A 19,428-nucleotide genomic window follows, 5' to 3' on the forward strand; every position below is an offset into this window, starting at 1 on the left:
AAAGTTGACCCAAAGTTGGCGAGCACTGAAGGCAAATAACCTGCCCAAAAGTTGACCCAAAGTTGGCGAGCACTGAAGGCAAATAACTTGCCCAAAAGTTGACCCAAAGTTGGTGAGCACTGAAGGCAAGTAACCTGCCCAAAAGTTGACCCAAAGTTGGCGAGCACTGAAGGCAAGTAAACTGACCAAAAGTTGACCCAAAGTTGGCGAGCACTGAAGGCAAATAACCTGCCCAAAAGTTGACCCAAGATTGGTGAGCACTGAAGGCAAATAACTTGCCCAAAAGTTGGCCCAAGGTTGGCGAGCACTGAAGGCAAATAACTTGCCCAAAAGTTGACCCACAGTTGGCGAGCACTGAAGGCAAATAACTTGCCCAAAAGTTGACCCAAAGTTGGCGAGCACTGAAGGCAAATAACTTGCCCAAAAGTTGACCCACAGTTGGCGAGCACTGAAGGCAAATAACTTGCCCAAAAGTTGACCCACAGTTGGCGAGCACTCAAGACACACAGCCTGCCCAAAAGTTGACCCAAGACTGGCGAGCACTGAAGGCAAATAACCTGCCCAAAAGCTGACCCAAGACTGGCGAGCACTGAAGGCAAATAACTGCCCAAAAGTTGACCCAAGGCTGTCAAGCACTCAGGACACACAACCTGGTGGACCAAAGACAGGCTGAAAAAGTTGACCCAACTACAGAAAGAACAAAGTTACCCATCTCTGGGGCACACGCTCTTGCTGAAGTTAGAGGCGTCTGCTGGCTGATGTGTATTTTAAGGACTTGCTCACATCCTTTTGCAAAATACCCAGAGTTAACCACAGGCAGAAGTGGTGTAAACAGAAAGACAAAGGATAACGCATCCACGGAGAACCAGGCATTTGAACAGCTTACACTTGGGACAGGAAAACACATTCCACAAACAATAAAATAGCAAACGAGAGTCCTTAAGTGTACTTTTTAAAGTTAAGATCAATTAAAACAGCACTTTACACTAAGATCCAAATTAATTACATGCTATTTTAATATTCAAACGCTGCTGCAGATGTTCTAAAATCAGTCAGATTTTCAAACGGGCGGTGATTACTGGAGCTGGACCTGCTGGAGCACACAGCCAATAATATTCTGCCCATTTCTTGTGTTAATTTAACACTTCTGACCACTTCAGTGAGCACTTCTACTTTCAAACCTTGGTTTATGCACTATTTACCATTCAAGCCATTTAAACCGAAGCAATCACAAACTCCAAAGCTGCAATGAGCTCCTGGGGCCATGGAAGGGCTCCACACAAATTCCAGTAGGCAACGTCCCTTCCACGCCATTTCAAAACAATCTGAGAAAGAAACACCTCCCAACTCCTTAACTTCATGCTTCTCCTGTGAAAAGTCCATTTTCTCTGTCAATATGCATTTAAATATCCTCCAGAACAGCCTGTGGCTACGTAATAAATCGATCAATAGCTGAGCAATGCATTGCAAATGAAATCCAAGGGTAGAAATCAGCATTAGATAGACAGAATCTGGCATTTGTAAAGCAAGAGCTATGTCAGCTTTCTGTTAATAATTGCTGAAACTGCCCTCGAGCATTGCCTGTCTTTGATATGTAAAGAAATGAATGTTAATTTTTTTCCCTTTTGCTGAAGTGTAACTTCAGTTTTCCCTCCAAATATTTGGCAAATTCATATTTTAAGGACATTCTGGAATACTACTTGCCTAGCAAAGAAACAGCTCTTCATTTAAACTAAGAAACCAACCAAGCATCAACACAACCCGGTTACTGCTTTGTTGTCCTGTATCCACACACCACTTGAATCTTCCTATTTTTGAGTTCCCACTGACATATCCAAGGACCTTATGACATTTCCTTGAGTCCCATCTCATCCAACCTTTCTGCCTTAGGTCATGCTTCACATCACGAACTCTGGAAGATGAATGGCTGAAGTCTGGGATGAAACCAGCCCCACCAGGACGCCTACTGGAGCTGCCACGAGCAAGGAGGACAACGGCTTTAAACATCTGAATGCACAACATAATCTTCAGCTTCTAAAACACAGAATGGCCTGGGTTGCAAAGGAGCTCAATGCTCATCCAGCTCCAAGCCCTGCTGTGTGCAGGTCGCCAAGCAGCAGCCCAGGCTGCCCAGAGCCACATCCAGCCTGGCCTTGAATGCCTGCAGGGATGGGGCATCCACAGCCTCCTTGGGCAACCTGTGCCAGTGCCTCACCACCCTCTGCCTCCAAAACTTCCTCCTCACATCCAACCTAACACCCACGGCTGTTCAGAAGCAGACGGAGAAAATTCACATTCAATAAGTATTTAATGTGGAGTTTCGAGGACATGCAAAGAAAGTAAAGCGGGAGAGAAGCAGACTCTTGTCAAACCCATCCACACACTGCAAAGCACAAAATTGCTGCTCTCTCCAGTGCACTTTGGAACTCCTTCTCCCACCCGAGCACTGCTGGAGTCTGCAGTCCTCTCTCTATGTGATATTTCTGATTATTCACAGAGAATTTTTCCCAAAGCCTCTCACGCTTTGACTGGAAGACCAAAGTTTCCCTGCGTGAAGTATCTCCAACTAAGCAGCATGCATAAATTTGACTGGGGAAAAGAGAAATGGTGGATCAAAATAAGGCAAAACCTCTTTGAGGAACTCTCCATACTGGAGTTATCAGCCAGGACTCCTCAGCAAACACAGCAGGACTGATCTGCTGCCAGAGAGAAGGAGCAGAGCCAAAGAAACGCCGCGCAGATGAAACAGCTGAGAGCATTGGATGCTCATTTCCATGCCTGCTGACCACTTCTCTCCACAACGCAGCCTCACGTGTGAGGCTTAAAGTCAACTCATACAGCTGGTAAAGTGAACACAAAGCATGACCGCTAATTAACAGCTAATGACACTCAGGAAAATGTTAGAAGGAAGTGCGTTCCCAGGCGGGTGGCAGGAAGGGTTACACCATCAGAATACGTGCTGGGGAAACAACGCCCAGGGAAGAACACAGACACTCACATGGAGGTTTTTTTCCAAAGCACAGCCCCTGTGTGAGCTCAGTTCTTTCTCTATCACTGCACATCAGCTCCCTGCCAGTCACACAATCACGGCCAGCATCACCCAATGCCTTTTTCAAGCATTAAAGATGATACTTTTAGAAAACTGGGTTCAAACACGGGCTTCAAACAGACATGGGCCTCGATGTTCGACGTAGGATCAACTCAAGCAAAGCGTAACTTGAAAAGAAAAACAACCAGTCATAACAACAGCGTGCTCCCCAAACAACTGGCTCCACCACGGGTGGCATTCGGGTCCAATTTCCTCTCATTAACCTCACTGCCGAGTCCCCGATGTGAACCACTTAATTAAGGGAATTGCCACTCGTTAACGATGGCCTGCTCCCTCCACCCAACAGGGACGTCCTCGGACCTACCTGTGTATGCCATGTTCTTCGGGTTTCCATAGGGAGCCCCAGGCTGAACGGGGCTGTAAACCGGGTTCATGGTGGAAGATCAGGAACTCTGCAGACAAAAAGAAAGCAGAGGTGAGACAGCTGCCTGCACTGCGCTCCCGTTCTGAGGTCTGCAGCGGTGCTGTTTGCTAGGATTATTGCACTGTAATTCAGGACACTGCGAGCTGAGGGAAAAAAAAAAAGGATTTACAGCTTGATGTTACAACCAGGTAGCGCATTCCATCGTTCAAGCTTTGGATCTCTCCATTATATCCTCCAACTTCTTCACCATTGCACAGACTGCCTATAAATACACCTGGAACAGATTAATTTCACATATTCCCTACCTTCACGGGCCTCAGGATTCACGACCCAGCATCTACCGTGCAGTGATCAACAAGGAAAAGCCAGAAACTGGGCAGAGGAATTCAGCCCTTCAGCAGAGTCAATGCTCACTGGGTAACGCAGACAACGAGACTGGAGAACAGACCTTCCAACAAAGACCCAGTGAAATGGAGAGCAACTCAATCTGACTCCAGCAACCTCATGCCTAAGCTCTTGTGCTGCACAAGCATTTGTGGGGCTGCCCAGGGCGTGCAGTGGCTGTTTGGGGTGGTGATGGACACAGCAAGGTGGGCATGATGGCCAATCTCCAACAGCAGCGCCCGCTGTCTTCTGCTGAGTTTTATTTAGAGGAAAACAAGCAACGAGGGAATTTGTGTCTATCAGTTGTCAGTTAAGCAACTGCTCAGTTAATTATCTTAATGAAGCACATTCTCAATTCTGATTAATAGGAAAATCAGTCATTAAGCTTTATTAGGCGACACATTTGTCTCTGCAGCTAGCTAGTGACAGTTCCAAAGGCGAACCCCAGCGATCCTTCTCCAAAGTGTGAGGTTTTAAAACGTATTATTTTACAGCTCATAAATACAGTTGTCCTTTCCAAGCAAGTCTCTCGTGATGGATGCGCAATTTGTTAGATCATTAACTCCTTCCACTGTACCTCAGGATGGTAAACAAGTCAAATGTTAAGTGCTAGGAACAACTGACTTGACAACAATTACTGCTTAATTAATTAGCCGCCCCTCCACCCGCAACTTAGCAGACAAAGAGCAATAGTCAAAGCAAAGGAAACGACAGCCATAAGGCACGTTGCAGCAATTGGCACTGGAGGGATTTATGGAGGAGCACAAGGCTCCATGGGACGGCCGTGGTGTTGGCCATGGGATGTCAGCACGGAGCTCCCATGCACTGCGCGCTGGGTACCACAACGTCAGGACTATCAGAGAGTGTCCAAAGGAAGGCTACAGAGATGGGGAGGGGTCTGGAGGGCAAAGGCTGTGAGCTGAGGCTGAGGAGGGCCGCCACAGTTCAGTGTATAAAGAGCTGCATCCGCCGTAGCCAAAAACACCTCCTTTTTCCCCAGATGCCTTGCTCACGCCTCCTTCAATGACTTGTTTCTTCCAGTTCACATCCACCGTGCCCCTGCAGTGGAGGTGTCACATCAGTGGTGGGAATAAGGCAAGAAAAAATGGCCAGAAGCCATTCTGACAAGCAGCAGCGCTCCCAAACCTGGGTGCAATCAGAGGCAATCAGGAGATTACAGAATTCACGTTGAGGCTCCTACAGCAATGCACTGTGCTTTGAGGGCTCCTGTTGCGAGGAGATTTGGTTCGGGTTTTGGTCTTCTGGACTGAATGTCCTATGGTGCATGGTTTGAAGGAGCCCACTGGACCAGCACTGGTTTCGACCACTGTGTCCCACGAGAGTTTGGAGGACACTGGGTGGGCAATGAGAGTGGAGCTGCTGAAAGAAATGTGGTCCACGCACATCAGAACTGCTCCGTGCATGGAAATAACAACACGGTTGGTGGGAGCCGCCTCCCCACTGCAACAGTGCTCTGAATCACAGCAGCAGCAAAGCACATAACCTAACAGTTCCCACATACATGTGATGCCTTAAGTCAGAAATGCAACAAACAGGACCTGAGAGGAAAAGGAAGAGAGCTAGTGGATGAGAAATGAGGCAGAAAAATCCAGTACGGGCATGAGATCAGCAGGGCTCAGCTTCCCCTCACCTCTCCACATCCCCTCTTGCTCCTCCTGTAGATAAAGAACGATTCGGTGAACACCATTGCTATGTCTGGCAGCACTGGGTGCTGTGCCAAAAGGCAAAGAACACACTGCTTGAGAAGGACAAAAGAAAATGCCTCTTAGCCAAGACAGATTATAATCACACGATGGGGGCTGAGAGCCCGGTGAGGAAGAGGTGCTTCCTCCCCACTTGGTATGCGTGGCATTACCTCCAGCCCGCATGGAAGAGTCAGTGCATTTCAGACGGATGATTTTCTTTCTTTTTAGCATCTTAAAGCACATTCAGATGAGCTTCCAATACGTTCTGCAAGACAATACCATTCAAAACCCCATTTTAAATTCATTACGGGCGCTGCGTTGCGGCATTCGAAAAGCAACACTGAAATGGGGATAAAAAAGGATTAGCAAAATTAAACCTCCCTCACCACGATGACTTGCAGCACTTGCTCACGGCCAGGAGGGCACAACAAAAAGACTAACAGAAATGAATGATGAACAGACGACTGCAAGTATGGCTGTGCTGCATGGAGCTCCCACAGCTCCCCAATCCCCACACCGGCGATGCTCCACTGCCTGAGAGCTGAAGCAGTGACCCCAGCTGCAATGCCATGAGAATGGGCTGTGAGCAAACAGTCTTGGGATACTTTCTGGCTGTAACCTGGTGACATTTCCTTCTATTTTATCCTTCCTACGCACCGCTGGTTTCCTGATGTTGGTTTGCTTTGTGCCTTTGGAAAAGCTCTGTCCGGGACTGCCTTCATCGCCTCCCAAAGCAATCAGAGTTTTGAGTCCTCCAACACTGATGGCAATTTTACACATAAATGTTAATGCAGATATTTCTATGCGTACATTGGTGAAGTAGCATCTCCCACCCCAACACACAGACCTGAAGGCATTGCCCACGCCTGACACACATAACATCATCGAATCACTGAGGTTGGAGAAGACCTCCAAGATCCCCAAGCCCAATCCCAACTCAACTCTACCGACCGCGTCTCTCAGTGCCACATCTCCACGGCTCTGGAACGCCTCCGGGGATGGTGACAGAATCACAGAATCACAGGATCACAAGGTTGGAAACGACCTGCAGGATCATCCAGTCCAACCCCCCTCCCATTGCTATCAGTACCACCAGCACTAACCCACATCTCGTAGCTCCTCGTCCAGGCGCCTCTTCAACACTACCAGGGACGGCGACTCCACCACCTCCCTGGGCAGCCATTGCAGTGCCTGACCACCCTTTGAGAGAAAAAGTTTCTCCTAATATCCAACCTAAACCTCCTCTGGTGCAACTTCTGGCCGTTTCCTCGGGTCCTACTGTTTGCCTGGGAGAAGAGGCCAGACCCTTTTACACCACAGCCTCCCTTCAGGAAGTTGTAGAGTGCAGTGAGGTCTCCCCTGAGCCTCCTCTTCTCCCCACCACCTTCTTGGAAGCAGAGGAAAAGAGAGATGGGAGACCTTCCAAAAGGAAAGCATGCAAGCTTCAGGAAGGTGATGAAGTCATTTTTCATGTTTTCTGCAGACTAAGTGAAGAAGACTTTACAAACGTAGCGTCGCTTAGAAATAAACATATTTTACAGGATTCTTAAAAGAGGGAGGCTGACTGCGACAGGCACATCTTTCACGTTCTTGGGAAATTGACTTGTAGATTGAATCATAAATTTAGGCACAACGGCAATGAAAAGAGTAAACAACGTGAAGGTGAGCTATTGTGGAGGAGGCACACGGTTCCGTCTCGTGTCAGCCCTTTCCAGCCTTCCACAGCATTTTGGCTGCGATGTGCCACAGTGGGCACGATGGGGGTGGGCTGGGGTTGGACATGGGGATGTGAGAGGTCTTCTCCAGCCTTTTCTGTAGCCTTTTTTGCAATCAGAACATAAGTGCTTTTTGCTCTGCTGTCTTTCTTTCGAAATAGAGCGGCATTTTCGCCATGCACACGCCGAAAATTATTTATTTCTCGCCAGCCAGCATGGAACCAAACATCAGAGGCTGCGAACAAAGACAAGCCCAGAAGAGATATTTCCTTCTTCATCTGCACATCAGTGTTTAAAATTCGTTTCATACAAGCTAATCGTATTCAGCCCAAACCTCCTTGAACACAAAAAGCTCTCCTGACCTTACGCTGCGTTCTCACTCCAATAATTTTCTGACAGTTTTTCAGTTAAGCCATTTGAAGTCTGACCCTCACTTGGGATCTGCCAAGAAGTAATTCAATTAACTTCCTATCCACGTTTTGAAGGGAAAATGCATGTGAGCTCAGCTTTCCACACAACAATGTTTGCACAACCGGCGCTTCCTACCTATGCAACAAAAAATTAGATAGAATCACAACATGGCTGTGTTGGAAGGGCCCTTAAACCTCCATCCATGGCCTTGGGCACCTCCAGGGTTGGGACCCACAGCTTTGGGCAAAGTAGACTTCTCTGGTCATAGTAGAATGAACACATCTCAAGTAGAGAATAATATTTAACCTGTCACAGGTCTTAGAGAAGAATCTGGTTAAAAGTGACACTGTTTGGCTTCATCCTTTATTAACAGAATAAAACATAATTTAAAAAAATTAATTGATTTAGACAGGTGAACCGAAGGAAGGCCAGGCTACAGACGAAGTTCAGCATTTCATTTAACCATGAATTATTAACCCTAAGTTTTGGTTGTGCAACCCAGTGTCTGCTTTTATCTCTTTAACTCCACCTCAGCCATTCTTTGACCTTGAGTCACTGACCCTGGAGGAATTCAAGGAACATTTAGATGTTGAGGGACGTGGTTTAGTGAGAGCTATTGGTGATGGGTGGACAGTTGGACTGGATGGTCTTGGAGGTCTCTTCCAACCTTGGTGATTCTATGTTCCTCTTTTCTTCCATCCAGAGAAAAGATTATTCCAACATGTTTCCAAATGGGACAACTTCAGATTTGTTAGTTAATCAGCTGATCTGGGGCTTTCCCACTTGCAAGAACTGCATTTTGTAGAACACAAAATGGGAACGTGCCTGTGTGTTCATGACATGAAAAATCTAATGGCTCTTTTTGTAAGCACAAAGCAGCTCGACGTTACCAACCTCATGCTGACCCAAAAATAAGAGCTGAGGAATGAAAAATCTTCATGTTCCCATTGCTGAAGTTTATGATGGACCTAAAAGCCAGAGGAACTAAACAACTTCATCATTCCATTACACTAAATAGGATAAAAAAATACAATAAAAGGAACCCAAGTCCTGGGCCAGAGCTTCTACAAACACCCTTTGGCCCTCAAATGTGAAACCAGTTCCCTACAACAAAACTTCAGCAATTAGAATAAGAAAATGATTCTAACACAAAGTGATGCTATATTAATTGGTATTCAGAGAGCGAAACGTCTGCATGCAGATGAACCAGCATTACAAATTCTTTGTTTTATCTATTTTATCTATTTATCTATTCTTTATCTACGATATAGATGGGCTTCCCCAGCGGGTAACCAATAAATAAAAGCATTTTTAAAGGTATCTAACTTGTCCAACACCAACTCCCAGTAGTTCTCAAAGGCATTCACTGATATATTCCCATTAATTCCTTCGACTTGAGACCTTGCTGACTTTTCCTTTTGAAGCAAACCCTGCTGTGCTGCTGCACGTAGTGCTCCCATCCTGCCCTCCAACTGAGCCACATCTTCCTCTGGTGCTTCACCAGAGGAATCTCAATGCTTTTATCTGAACAACCCGAGTTCGTTGCGTTTTGCTAAGAAGACACCCCGGGGTACACAGGTGGAAATCTCTCTGATTCTACCTCTGCACAATCGATGGCTTTGGAGATTTGGGTTGGTCATTATAGGAAAGCATGGGGAGGGTGCTGCAGTATGGGACAGGGGGACCCACAGATCGTGGAATCACAGAATCACCAAGGTTGGAAAAGAGCTTTCAGATCCCCAAGACCAACCCAAGCCCACCCCACCATGCCCACTAACAGTGCCACTTCCCCATGGTTCCAGAACACCCCAGAGATGCTATTTCTCACATCCCCATCTCCCTCCACAGTCGTAAGCTTCTCAATCTGTGATATAATCCCAGAACCGCAGGCTGGTTTGGGTTGGAAGGGCCCTCAAAGCCCCAACCCCTCCATGGCAGGGACACCTCCCATAGTCCAGTACCCACAGCCCAATCTGTGGCCTTGGGCATTGCCCTGGATGGGCACTTGGCCTTGTGGAACCTCATTAGGTTCTCATGTGCCCACTTTTTGAGTGTGCCCAGGACCCTCTGGATGGAGTCCCTTCCTTCTGTCCTATCAACTGCATCACTCAACTTGGTGTCACCAGCAAACTGCTGAGGATGCCCTCGATCTTTCTGTATTTATCATTAAGATGTTAAGGAGATATTAAAGATACCATTTGCTTTCCAAAGAGCTTTCCTACAGGTTCAGGTAAGAAGTTCCCTTGGTACCTGGCTGGACACAAGAAGCCATGAGGGGCAGCGGGGCTCAGGCTGCTGCTCCCAGTTCTCCATCCATCTCCATTTATCCCAGAGCACATCCACAAAACATACAATTTCAAGATGCCTCACCCACCAGATCACCACAGTTTATTTATTTACCCCATCAGCCGTGATGATGTTTAGTGACAGGCACTAAACAGCACCCAGTGTTTCTGCTTAACTTAGCACAGAATTTGACCTACCATGAAATTATTGAAACTTTGGTTTTTCCCTGGGTTGTAAACATCTATCTTAAATCACTGTGATAACTTTCAACCTGTCACTGTGATAAAAAGCAAAATATTCCCTGTTATCTTCCTTATCCGAGGCTCCTCGAGCTGCTCCAGACCTTGCTCAGCCAACCACTGCTCTCCCACTAAGAGAAGGTATAATTTAGGAGCCAGACATCAAACCAGCCACAAAAATAATATTCATAAAATACAATTTATGCACTAATAAAAACAAGCTTCCCCTCTCCCGAGCTTTTTGTAAGTATTAAGCAATCCATCACCCCTACAGCTTCTCTCTGCAGCAGCTGAGAAGCCCAGAGGAGAGCAGTGGGCGATGAGCTCACGGTAACGCAGACCAAGAGAGCTCCAGAGCTGAAGCCTTGCTGCCACACGTGTATTGGTTTTAAGGCAGAAGACTCAACTACTTGAGCATCCGTGGAGATGCAGACCCCCATCTCCAAGGGATGAAAGCACAAACCATGTTGGGGTTAGGTTGAGAACGAGCAGGTTGGGCAGAGTAGAGCTGTAGAGCTCTACAAGCTGCCACTTGTAGAGCTGAGCACATCCGAACCACAGCAGAAACACCTCTTGGTTTTATCCCACCCTACGACGCTGTGTTTTCTCTTCCACAAGCCCAAACTAAACGCTATGAACCAACTTCAGGCCCACCCCACAAAAAAAAAACCAAAAAACAAGAGAAAAAGTCAATACCAGAACAGGTCACCTTATCCTCAAAGACACGTTTTAATTTACGTTTTGCTCCAAAATTTCCAACCTTTCTTTCCATTTCTGCAATTCCTCTCCTCGGTGAGGGAGAACCACTTCCCAGCTGTATCCTGAGTACTGAAAACATCTTCCCACGCGCAGCGACGGGATAAGGATCTAAACTGGAGTCTGAATGGAGGACAAAGTTGACGCACCAGAAATACAATACTCCTGGAATTAAATCAGAACTGAGAGGGCCTCTGAATTATACACAAAACAGAACCCTCCCAGCTTTACTGGGTCAGCACTCAAACAGGTTTCCACTGTGTGATTTACAACTTCCAGCCACAACGGCTCCTTGATGCCCTCCAAGGTCCTTTCCCGTGTCCCCAGTCCTTTCTTTTCTGGTCCAGATTGAAATACCAGCAGCACCTGGCCAGCATGGTCTGCCAGTGTGGTACCATGTGAAAAATCAGCAAAAAAAACTCTATTGGGAGTTCTTTTCATGTAAAAGGGCTCAAGTTAAGAAAATCTGGTATTTACAACATTCACTGGCAGAACGTAGGCAGGTGTTTTATTGCCTACGGGTCAACTGGTCCAAAATAAGAGAAGAAGAACCGCAGAATCATAGAATGGTTTGGGTTGGAAGGGACCCTTAAGACCATCCAGTTCCAACCTTCCTCAAGACCAGAGATGTGAAGCATCTCTGTTATTTTTCAATTCTTCTTAGGAGCCATCGACACACAGGGAATTCAAATTGGAAACACGATGTAAACTGGTTTCTTTGAATGCTAAGTGCTTATTTAATCACTTCCAGCTCCCCTTGCCCACAGAAGGCTTTGGCTGACGTGCAGAAGGGGATCAATGCTGTAGTAAAAACTTGAATATCTAATGGTCATATCTGACCTGCTTATGGCTAGAGGTTTCTACAGCAGCTCTAAGCAAGCCTACTGAGGGTGACGGAGCACTGGAACAGGCTGCAGGGAGGTGGTGGAGTCTCCTGCTCTGGAGATGTTCAAGACTTGCCTGGATGCCTACCTGTGCGACCTGCTGTAGGGAACCTGCTTTGGCAGGGGGTTGGACTCGATGATCTCTGGAGGTCCCTTCCAACCCCTACAATTCTGTGATTCTGTGATACTGCTCTACCACAGTCATTAAGGTTAAAACAGACTTCTAAGTCCATCAAGTCCAACCTACCAACCATGCATGGATGGAGAGGCGCTGCCAAAGCACCTGGTGCAAGAGCACAGAACCAGCTTAAGAGAAGGAAACTTTACAGCAGATGGTTGTGATCTTGAAAGCTTTAAATGAAGGCTATATTCAGAGGGACCTCGACAGGCTGGAGGGCTGGGCTCGGGTGAACCTGATGAGGTTCAACACGGCAAAGTGCAAGGTTTTGCATTTGGGCCGGAAGAACCCCAGGCACCCGTACAGGCTGGGAGGAGTGGGCCTTGAGAGCAGCTCGGCAGAGAAGGACCTGGGGGTCCTGATGGACGAGAGACTGAACATGAGGCAGCAGTGCGCTCTGGCAGCTCGAAAGGCAAATGGGATCCTGGGCTCCATCAGCAGAGGGGTGGTCAGCAGGGACAGGGAGGTGATCGTCCCTCTCTACTCGGCTCTTGTGAGGCCCCACCTGGAGTCCTGTGTCCAGGTGTGGAGCCCTCAGTACAAGAAAGACAGAGAGATCTTGGAAAGGGTCCAGAGGAGGGCGACTGAGATGAGCAGGGGGCTGCAGCACCTCCCCTATGAGGACAGGCTGAGGGAGTTGGGCTTGTTCAGCCTGGAGAAGAGAAGCTGCGGGGTGACCTCAGTGCAGCCTATCAGTACCTGAAGGGAACCTACAGCCAGGAGGGGAGTCAACTCTTCAGAAGGGCTGAAAACAGCAGGACGAGGGGAAATGGATCCAAGTTGAAGGAGGGAAGATTTAGGTTGGATGTTAGGGGGAAGTTCTTCACAAGGAGAGCGGTCAGGCCCTGGAACGGGCTGCCCAGGGAGGTTGTGGATGCCCCGTCCTTGGCCGTGTTCAAGGCCAGGTTGGATGGGGTCCTGGGCAACCTGATCTGAATGTGGATGTTTGGTGGCCCTGCTGGGCAGGGGGGTTGGAACTACATGATCCTTGAGGTCCCTTCCAACCCAGGTGATTCTGTGATTCTGTGATTCTGTGATGTAAGCTCACAAAGCTGCACTCAAACACAAGCTCAATGCTCAGCGTGAGAGTTACCAGGGTTGGGGGTGGGCACTATAGAAGACCGAGCCCTGTGTGCCTACAACGCACTTCTACAACACGTGCAATATGCAGAATTCACATTTTCATTTCACAATCATTGCAAAACCCAGGGAGTTTTTCAGCCTGCAGTGCTCCCGTTCACCCAAACAGCCCCTCAGGCTCCTGGGAACGCTCCCAGCACACACAAAGGAAGGGATGAAAGGCCACGACAAGTCAACAATGAAGGCTCCTCACAGGTTTCCGGATTTTCCTTCCCAAAATAAAGAGTTTGGAAGGGATTCAGTGAAGTCTGAAGGAGCTCACAGCTGGCGGTTGCTATCAGCACTCTCAGCTGAAAAGAGAAAATCCCAATTCAGTGTGGCCTGACTGCTTTTTTGGGGGGGATACAGCGGGATTGGGGCTGAATGGCACCACGTGAACAAACAGCAAAGCAGCCACTACGTTCTTCTTAAAATACCAGTGCATGCTGACATGAAAAAATAACCACATAATTCTCTATGGTCTCTTAAAAAAATGTCAGAAAGGAAACGCTGACTCGCTGGCTGTCGTCCTAAACAGCCCAGCAAACACTTCTGTTCAAATGACAACATTTCCACGCACCTCAAACGGGTTTCTCCCCCCACACGTGGAACCACCCAGATGAGCACGACCTCGTGTTAATCCCTATGGCTAGGGGATTCATTTCCTAATGGAATGGACTCAGCAAAATTCACTTTTTATAACCAAAAATCAAAATATCAAATATTTAATATATAATATATTAAATATATATCGAATATTTAATATATAATATCAAAATAATCAAAAAACAATCAACCAAATCTTCCCCGTGGCCTCAGCTGGACGCTGCTCACAGCGAGGCTCCGAGCGTCCGTTCTGCACAGGTCCTACACAAACCCACATACGGACAAATATCCCTTATTGATGGATTCTTTTTCTTTTTTTGGAGGGGATAAAATAAGCTCCTTAATTTGCAAGCGATTTCTGACACGTTGATTCTCATGCTGACAGACACATCTCTGTGCACAGCAGCCTCTGCGCCATCACTCTTCATAACAATTCAATCCATGCCTTGATGATCCCCATCCATCACCCAACAAGTGCACTCCACCTATGCAGGAGATCTCCCTTCTCCCAGCTTTCCTCTCTCCATTCCCAAACGGAATGTTACCAGGGATGGAAAACACAGCCTGGCACAGCACTACATTTTATTTTTATTTTTGATTTTTTTTTAAGCTTTCATCTACAATCAGCTTTTAATGAAACTCACAGCTTTGTTTTCACAGGCCCGAAAAATGGGCGCAACGTTTCAACGCTGCGTTTTAGGACGTTGTAGGATGAGGGGAAATGGTTTGAAGTTGAGGGAGGGGAGATTGAGGTGGGACATCAGGGGGAAATTCTTTACCCCTCTAGTGTGTGCATTCTGTTAATCGTATTGCTTCTCACTATAGCTGGATTCCCAGCAGCCTCTCCCATGTTCAGGGAGAAGCAGGAGAGTGGACATTCCTGACCAGTAGATACCCTTCATCTCTTGAGCTTCACCTCATCTGTATGAGTTGTGCAGTCATAAGACTCTCCTAAGTGTACCCCAAGACAAATCTGGGTGCTTCAAGCTGCTGAAATTTGGGTTCCGTCTTCCCTCTCCCACACCAGTCATAAATACAGGGGTGGGCAGGGTTTAGGACCTGTGATTATTTTGACCATCCTTGACATCTTTGTCCATCCTCGATTACATTTTTCCATCCTTACTTACAATATGCATCCTTCATTACTTTATCCATCCTTGCTTCATGCGAGTTTTCACTTCCTGAAAACATTTTCTGGGACATGGTCAGTTACCCAGAGATGCTGGAACAGCTGCCCAGAGAGGCTGTGGATGCCCCGTCCTTGGAGGTGTTCAAGGCCAGGTTGGATGGGGCCCTGGGCAGCCTGGTTTAGCATGAAACGTGGAGGTTGGTGGCCCTGCATGTGGCAGGGGGTTGGAGATTCATGATCCTTGAGGTCCCTTCCAACCCTGGCCATTCTGTGATTCTGTTTCATGAAATACTGGGTGCAGCATGCTATGCGTTTCATAACAAATCCTGGATTTCTGGATTCAGTTTTAACAGCTCCCAGCAATGAGGAGAGAGAAGGAAGGAATTCTTTCCTTCTTCTTTCCTTCCTTCTTCCTTCTTTCCTTCCTCCTTTCTTCCTTTCTTTCCTTTTTTCTTTCCTTCCTTCTTTCCATTCTTTCCTTCCTTCTTTCGTTTCTTCTTTCCTTCTTTCCTTACAAACAGAGAGCAAACAAGGAGCTGTGGTGTAGGAAATACTGGGACTTCAGAAAAATCCCATAGCAGGAAGTGTGCACACCCTCTCCAGGACAGAGAGGGATGTGGTGGGATGTGTTGGGCTCGGGGATCCTAGAGGTCTCCTCCAACCTCGATGACTCCATGATTACTTTTCAGAAAGGGTGGTCAGACACTGCAATGGATGCCCAGGGAGGTGGTGGAGTCACCGACCCTGGGGGTGTCCAAGGAAAGGCTGGATGTTGTGTTGAGGGACGTGGTTTAGTGGGAGCTGTTGGGAATAGGTGAATGGTTGGATGAGCTTTGAGGTCTTTTCCAACCTTGGTGATTCTAGGATTCTGTGACTCTCTGAGATGCTCAGCACAGCGATGGCGCAGAGCATGGGGCAGGACCTGGGAGATCCTCAGGCCAATTGCCAGGCAACGTGGGAAACAATGCCGGTGATGGAAAGAGGAGGAGGGCAAACAGAGAGAGTAAGCACGACCTCTGCAATGTGCAGGGCCTGGGAACATGCCCTCTGCAAAGAGCGGCAGCACACAGTGAGCTGTTGCTCTAAGGGCTCCTTTCTTTCCTTCCTTCTTTCCTTCCTTCTTTCTTTCTTTCCTTCCTCCTTCCCTTCCTTCCTTCTTTCTTTCCATTCCTTCCTTTCCTTCCTTTTTTCTTTCCATTCTTCTTTCCTTCCTTTTTCTCTTATTTTCTTTCCTTCAATCTTTTCCTTCCTCCATTCTTTCATTTTTCTCTTATTTTCTTTCCTTCATTCTTTTTTCCTTTCTCCATTAATTTTTTCCTTCCTTTTCTTCCTTCTTTCCTTCCTTCTTTCTTTCCATTCTTTCCTTCCTTTTTTTCTTTCCATTCTTCTTTCCTTCCTTCTTTCCTTCCTTTTTCTCTTATTTTCTTTCCTTCATTCTTTTCCTTCCTCCATTCTTTCATTTTTTCCTTCCTTCATTCTTTCCTTCTTCTTTCCTTCCTTCTTCCTTCCTTCTTTCCTTCCTCCTTTCTTCCTTTCTTTCCTTTTTTCTTTCCTTCCTTTTTTTCCATTCTTTCCTTCCTTCTTTCATTTCTTCTTTCCTTCATTGTTCCATTGTTCTTTCTTTCCTTCTTCCCTCTTCTTCCTTCTTTCCTTCCTCCTTTCTTCCTTTCTTTCCTTTTTTCTTTCCTTCCTTCTTTCCATTCTTTCCTTCCTTCTTTCTTTCCATCCCTTTTTTCCCCAGACAGGCTCCTTTCAGTGGTCGCCCCATCAGCACCCTGCAGAACTCCCCCAGATTACAAAGGGATGCGTTCAGCATCAGCAGCTTCCAATCACACCACAAAGCGCCCGCTTTAGAAACAGCAGCATCAGACTGCGCCTTCCAATGCGGCTGAAGGCAACATAAATGTAGTCAGAAAGCTTCTGAGGAGCAGCACTTCCATTGCACCCCTAGGCAACCTGCTCAGCACAGGCAACAAGCTGGGTGTGCAGGCGGAGGTCGAAGCGCGATATTGGCTTCCAAATGAACATGAAACTGTGCTGAGAGCATAAAGGAGGGCCAGCACAGATATCACAGACAATTTCTCCTCGAGAGAATGGTCAGGCAGTGGCACAGCTGCCCAGGGAGTGGAGGGGGTCACTGAACCAGCAGCGTGGGGATGTGGCACTGAGGGATGTGGGCAGTGGGCACAGTGGGGCTGGTTGGGGTTGGCCTTGGGGATCTGACAGGTCTTTCCCAACTTTATTCTATGACTGTATAAAGAACCACGGGTGTTTTTTTCAGGAGCACAAGAAGGGCATCTTCCACACCTGCACCCCAAGTGGATTTTCAGCTGATGCAAAATGCTGAAAGAGGAAGGAAGCTGTAATACAGAAGAGCAGTGGCATTTTTTTTTTGAAGGATTACACTCTGCAGAGAGGTAAAATCTCCTATCATTTTCAAGGAGAATGGGAAACCGTGGCACAGGCCAAAGATCTTTGCATGCCATCAGACCCTGCTTCCTTCCAGCAGCAAGAGCTCACAGTTATCTGCTGACCCAGCTCTGTAATCTTCTCCTGGGCTGCGCTCAGCACACTGAGCCCCTGCTTTGCATTCACCACTGGTGTTTGGATTTGAAAGTCTTCTGTTGAGAGGGAGACAGAAAATTGAACACAGGACAGAAGAGCTGGGGCTGTGCTGCCAATTGTTGGCAAAAGCAGCAGCGAGCAAGAATACCCAATGCACTCTGCACTGCTGCTCAAACATGAGGCGACCTGCTTGTCCATGCCCCGTTCCTACATCCTGATACAGCTTGGAGACTTTGAAAAGTCATGGGATCACACGGGTGGGAAAGTCCATCAAGTCCAACCACCAACCTGACCTGCTGAGTGCCATCACTGCACCGCGTCCCTCAGTGCCACATCCACACATCAAGGGCAGACAGTGAGAGGAAAGAGGGGAGATTAAGGCCAGATGTGAGGAGGGAATTCTTTACTTGGAGGGTCATGAGGCCCTGGCACTGCTGCCCTGAGCTGTGGGTCCCCATCCCTGGGGGTGTCCAAGGCCATGGATGGGGCTGTGGGCACCTGGTGTCCCTGCCCATGGAGCGCTGGGTTTGGGTGGCCTTTGAGGTCCCTTCCAACCCAAACCAGCCTGGGATTCAATGATCTCTGAAATACCTCCAGGAGTGGCACAGAATCACGGAATTCAGGCTGGAAAGGATCTTCACAAGACCTTCCCACAGATCTCTGCAACCTCCTGGCAGACCTGTCCATGAAAACTCCAGGAGGATTTGGCTTAACCAAAACCTTTACCAACATGGTTTAAGAACTGGGACTAATTTCTTTATGCCACAGTACTTTTAACACGAAAACAATCCATACATTAATAGTAGAGATCTCTGTGAAGCACACGTACTACCAGGGAGCTACAGATAGGATGGAGCCAACAATCCACAGCTCAGTTGAGAGAAAGCAATGCTAGATGTGTTCATTGAGGCCTTTAAGCCTCTAAAAACCCACTGAATCAATCCAGCAGAAGCCTATAGGAGAGCATCGCTGCAAGGGAACACGATGGCCTGCCTTGCAGCTCACCCACGCTCACTGCAGAGCTGTCAGGTCCCATGCTGCTCCCTGAACCAAGCGAGCTGAGCATGAATCACGATGGATCAGGGTTTCAGCACAAAGGATCATTTCTCCAGCTCTCCTGGCTGGCAGGACCAGCAGCACCTCGCTAAGTGCAGATATTTCACCACTCCCAGGCAATTACAGGCTTGGATTCAGCAGGAGGACAACAAGAAGTGCTATTTCTCTGAAATACATCACGCCCCATAACCAGCGTGGCTTTCAGGCTGCCTCCCGAAATGAACTGCGCCATTACGAGTCGCCAGGTGTCAGGAATTTTCCAAGCTCTGTGTTTGCTTTTGGAGAGTTTTGCTACGAGCGAACCTGACGTGGACCTGATGCTGTGAGCAATGAGTTTTTACTGATCTGTGGACTTGCACTGATTATTAAATGAGGCACAAGAAGGAAACTGCGCTTGTTTGGGTTTTTATTGGCAGAATGCATCTCCCAGCCCTTGGAGCAATGAGACAGCACGGAAAGAAGGCTCACCTTCCCCACCTGATGTAGGGTTGTGTGGATGTATGGCCTCTGGATGTGTCAGGGGGACACGTACTGCCTGGCACTGGGGCACCCCAATGCCTGTGGGAACAGCGTTTACTTTAGGATGAGGATGGGCATCTGCTCCAGACCTACAGCCAGAAGAACAGGTAGATGCCCGCAAATGGAGCAACTCCTTTCCAACAAACAGATTGCATCACACAAGAATATTTTTAGAGCCAATTACAACATGAGCTTCATACACATACAAGAGGGCATTCACTAAAAACAGCCACAGCACTTCCCCAAAACTACCCCAGAGCTGATTTTTTTCCCTTTAGCCCCTTTTGCTCCATTAGGACTTCACATCCACAAAGGTCAGCTTGGATGGAGCTCTGGGCAATCTGATCCAGTGGTTGGCAACCAGCCCATGGAAGGGGGTTGGAAGTGGATGGGCTTTAAGGT

At 47.6% G+C, this 19,428-nt stretch overlaps 1 protein-coding gene across 1 annotated transcript in view; it reads right to left on the reverse strand.

The window, feature by feature from the left end:
* Nucleotides 1-19,428, reverse strand: part of FAM168A (family with sequence similarity 168 member A) — a 166,123-nt gene that overhangs the window by 79,915 nt on the left and 66,780 nt on the right. The window contains exon 3 of the mRNA XM_052699402.1: nt 3,414-3,501. Within this exon, the coding sequence (XP_052555362.1) occupies nt 3,414-3,483 (70 nt within the window). The 5' untranslated portion in view covers nt 3,484-3,501. The remainder of the gene's footprint in view (nt 1-3,413; nt 3,502-19,428) is intronic.

Source organism: Tympanuchus pallidicinctus, unplaced genomic scaffold (genome assembly GCF_026119805.1).
Source record: "Tympanuchus pallidicinctus isolate F22 unplaced genomic scaffold, pur_lepc_1.0 scaffold36, whole genome shotgun sequence".
In the NCBI taxonomy this organism is placed as follows: Eukaryota; Metazoa; Chordata; class Aves; order Galliformes; family Phasianidae; genus Tympanuchus; species Tympanuchus pallidicinctus.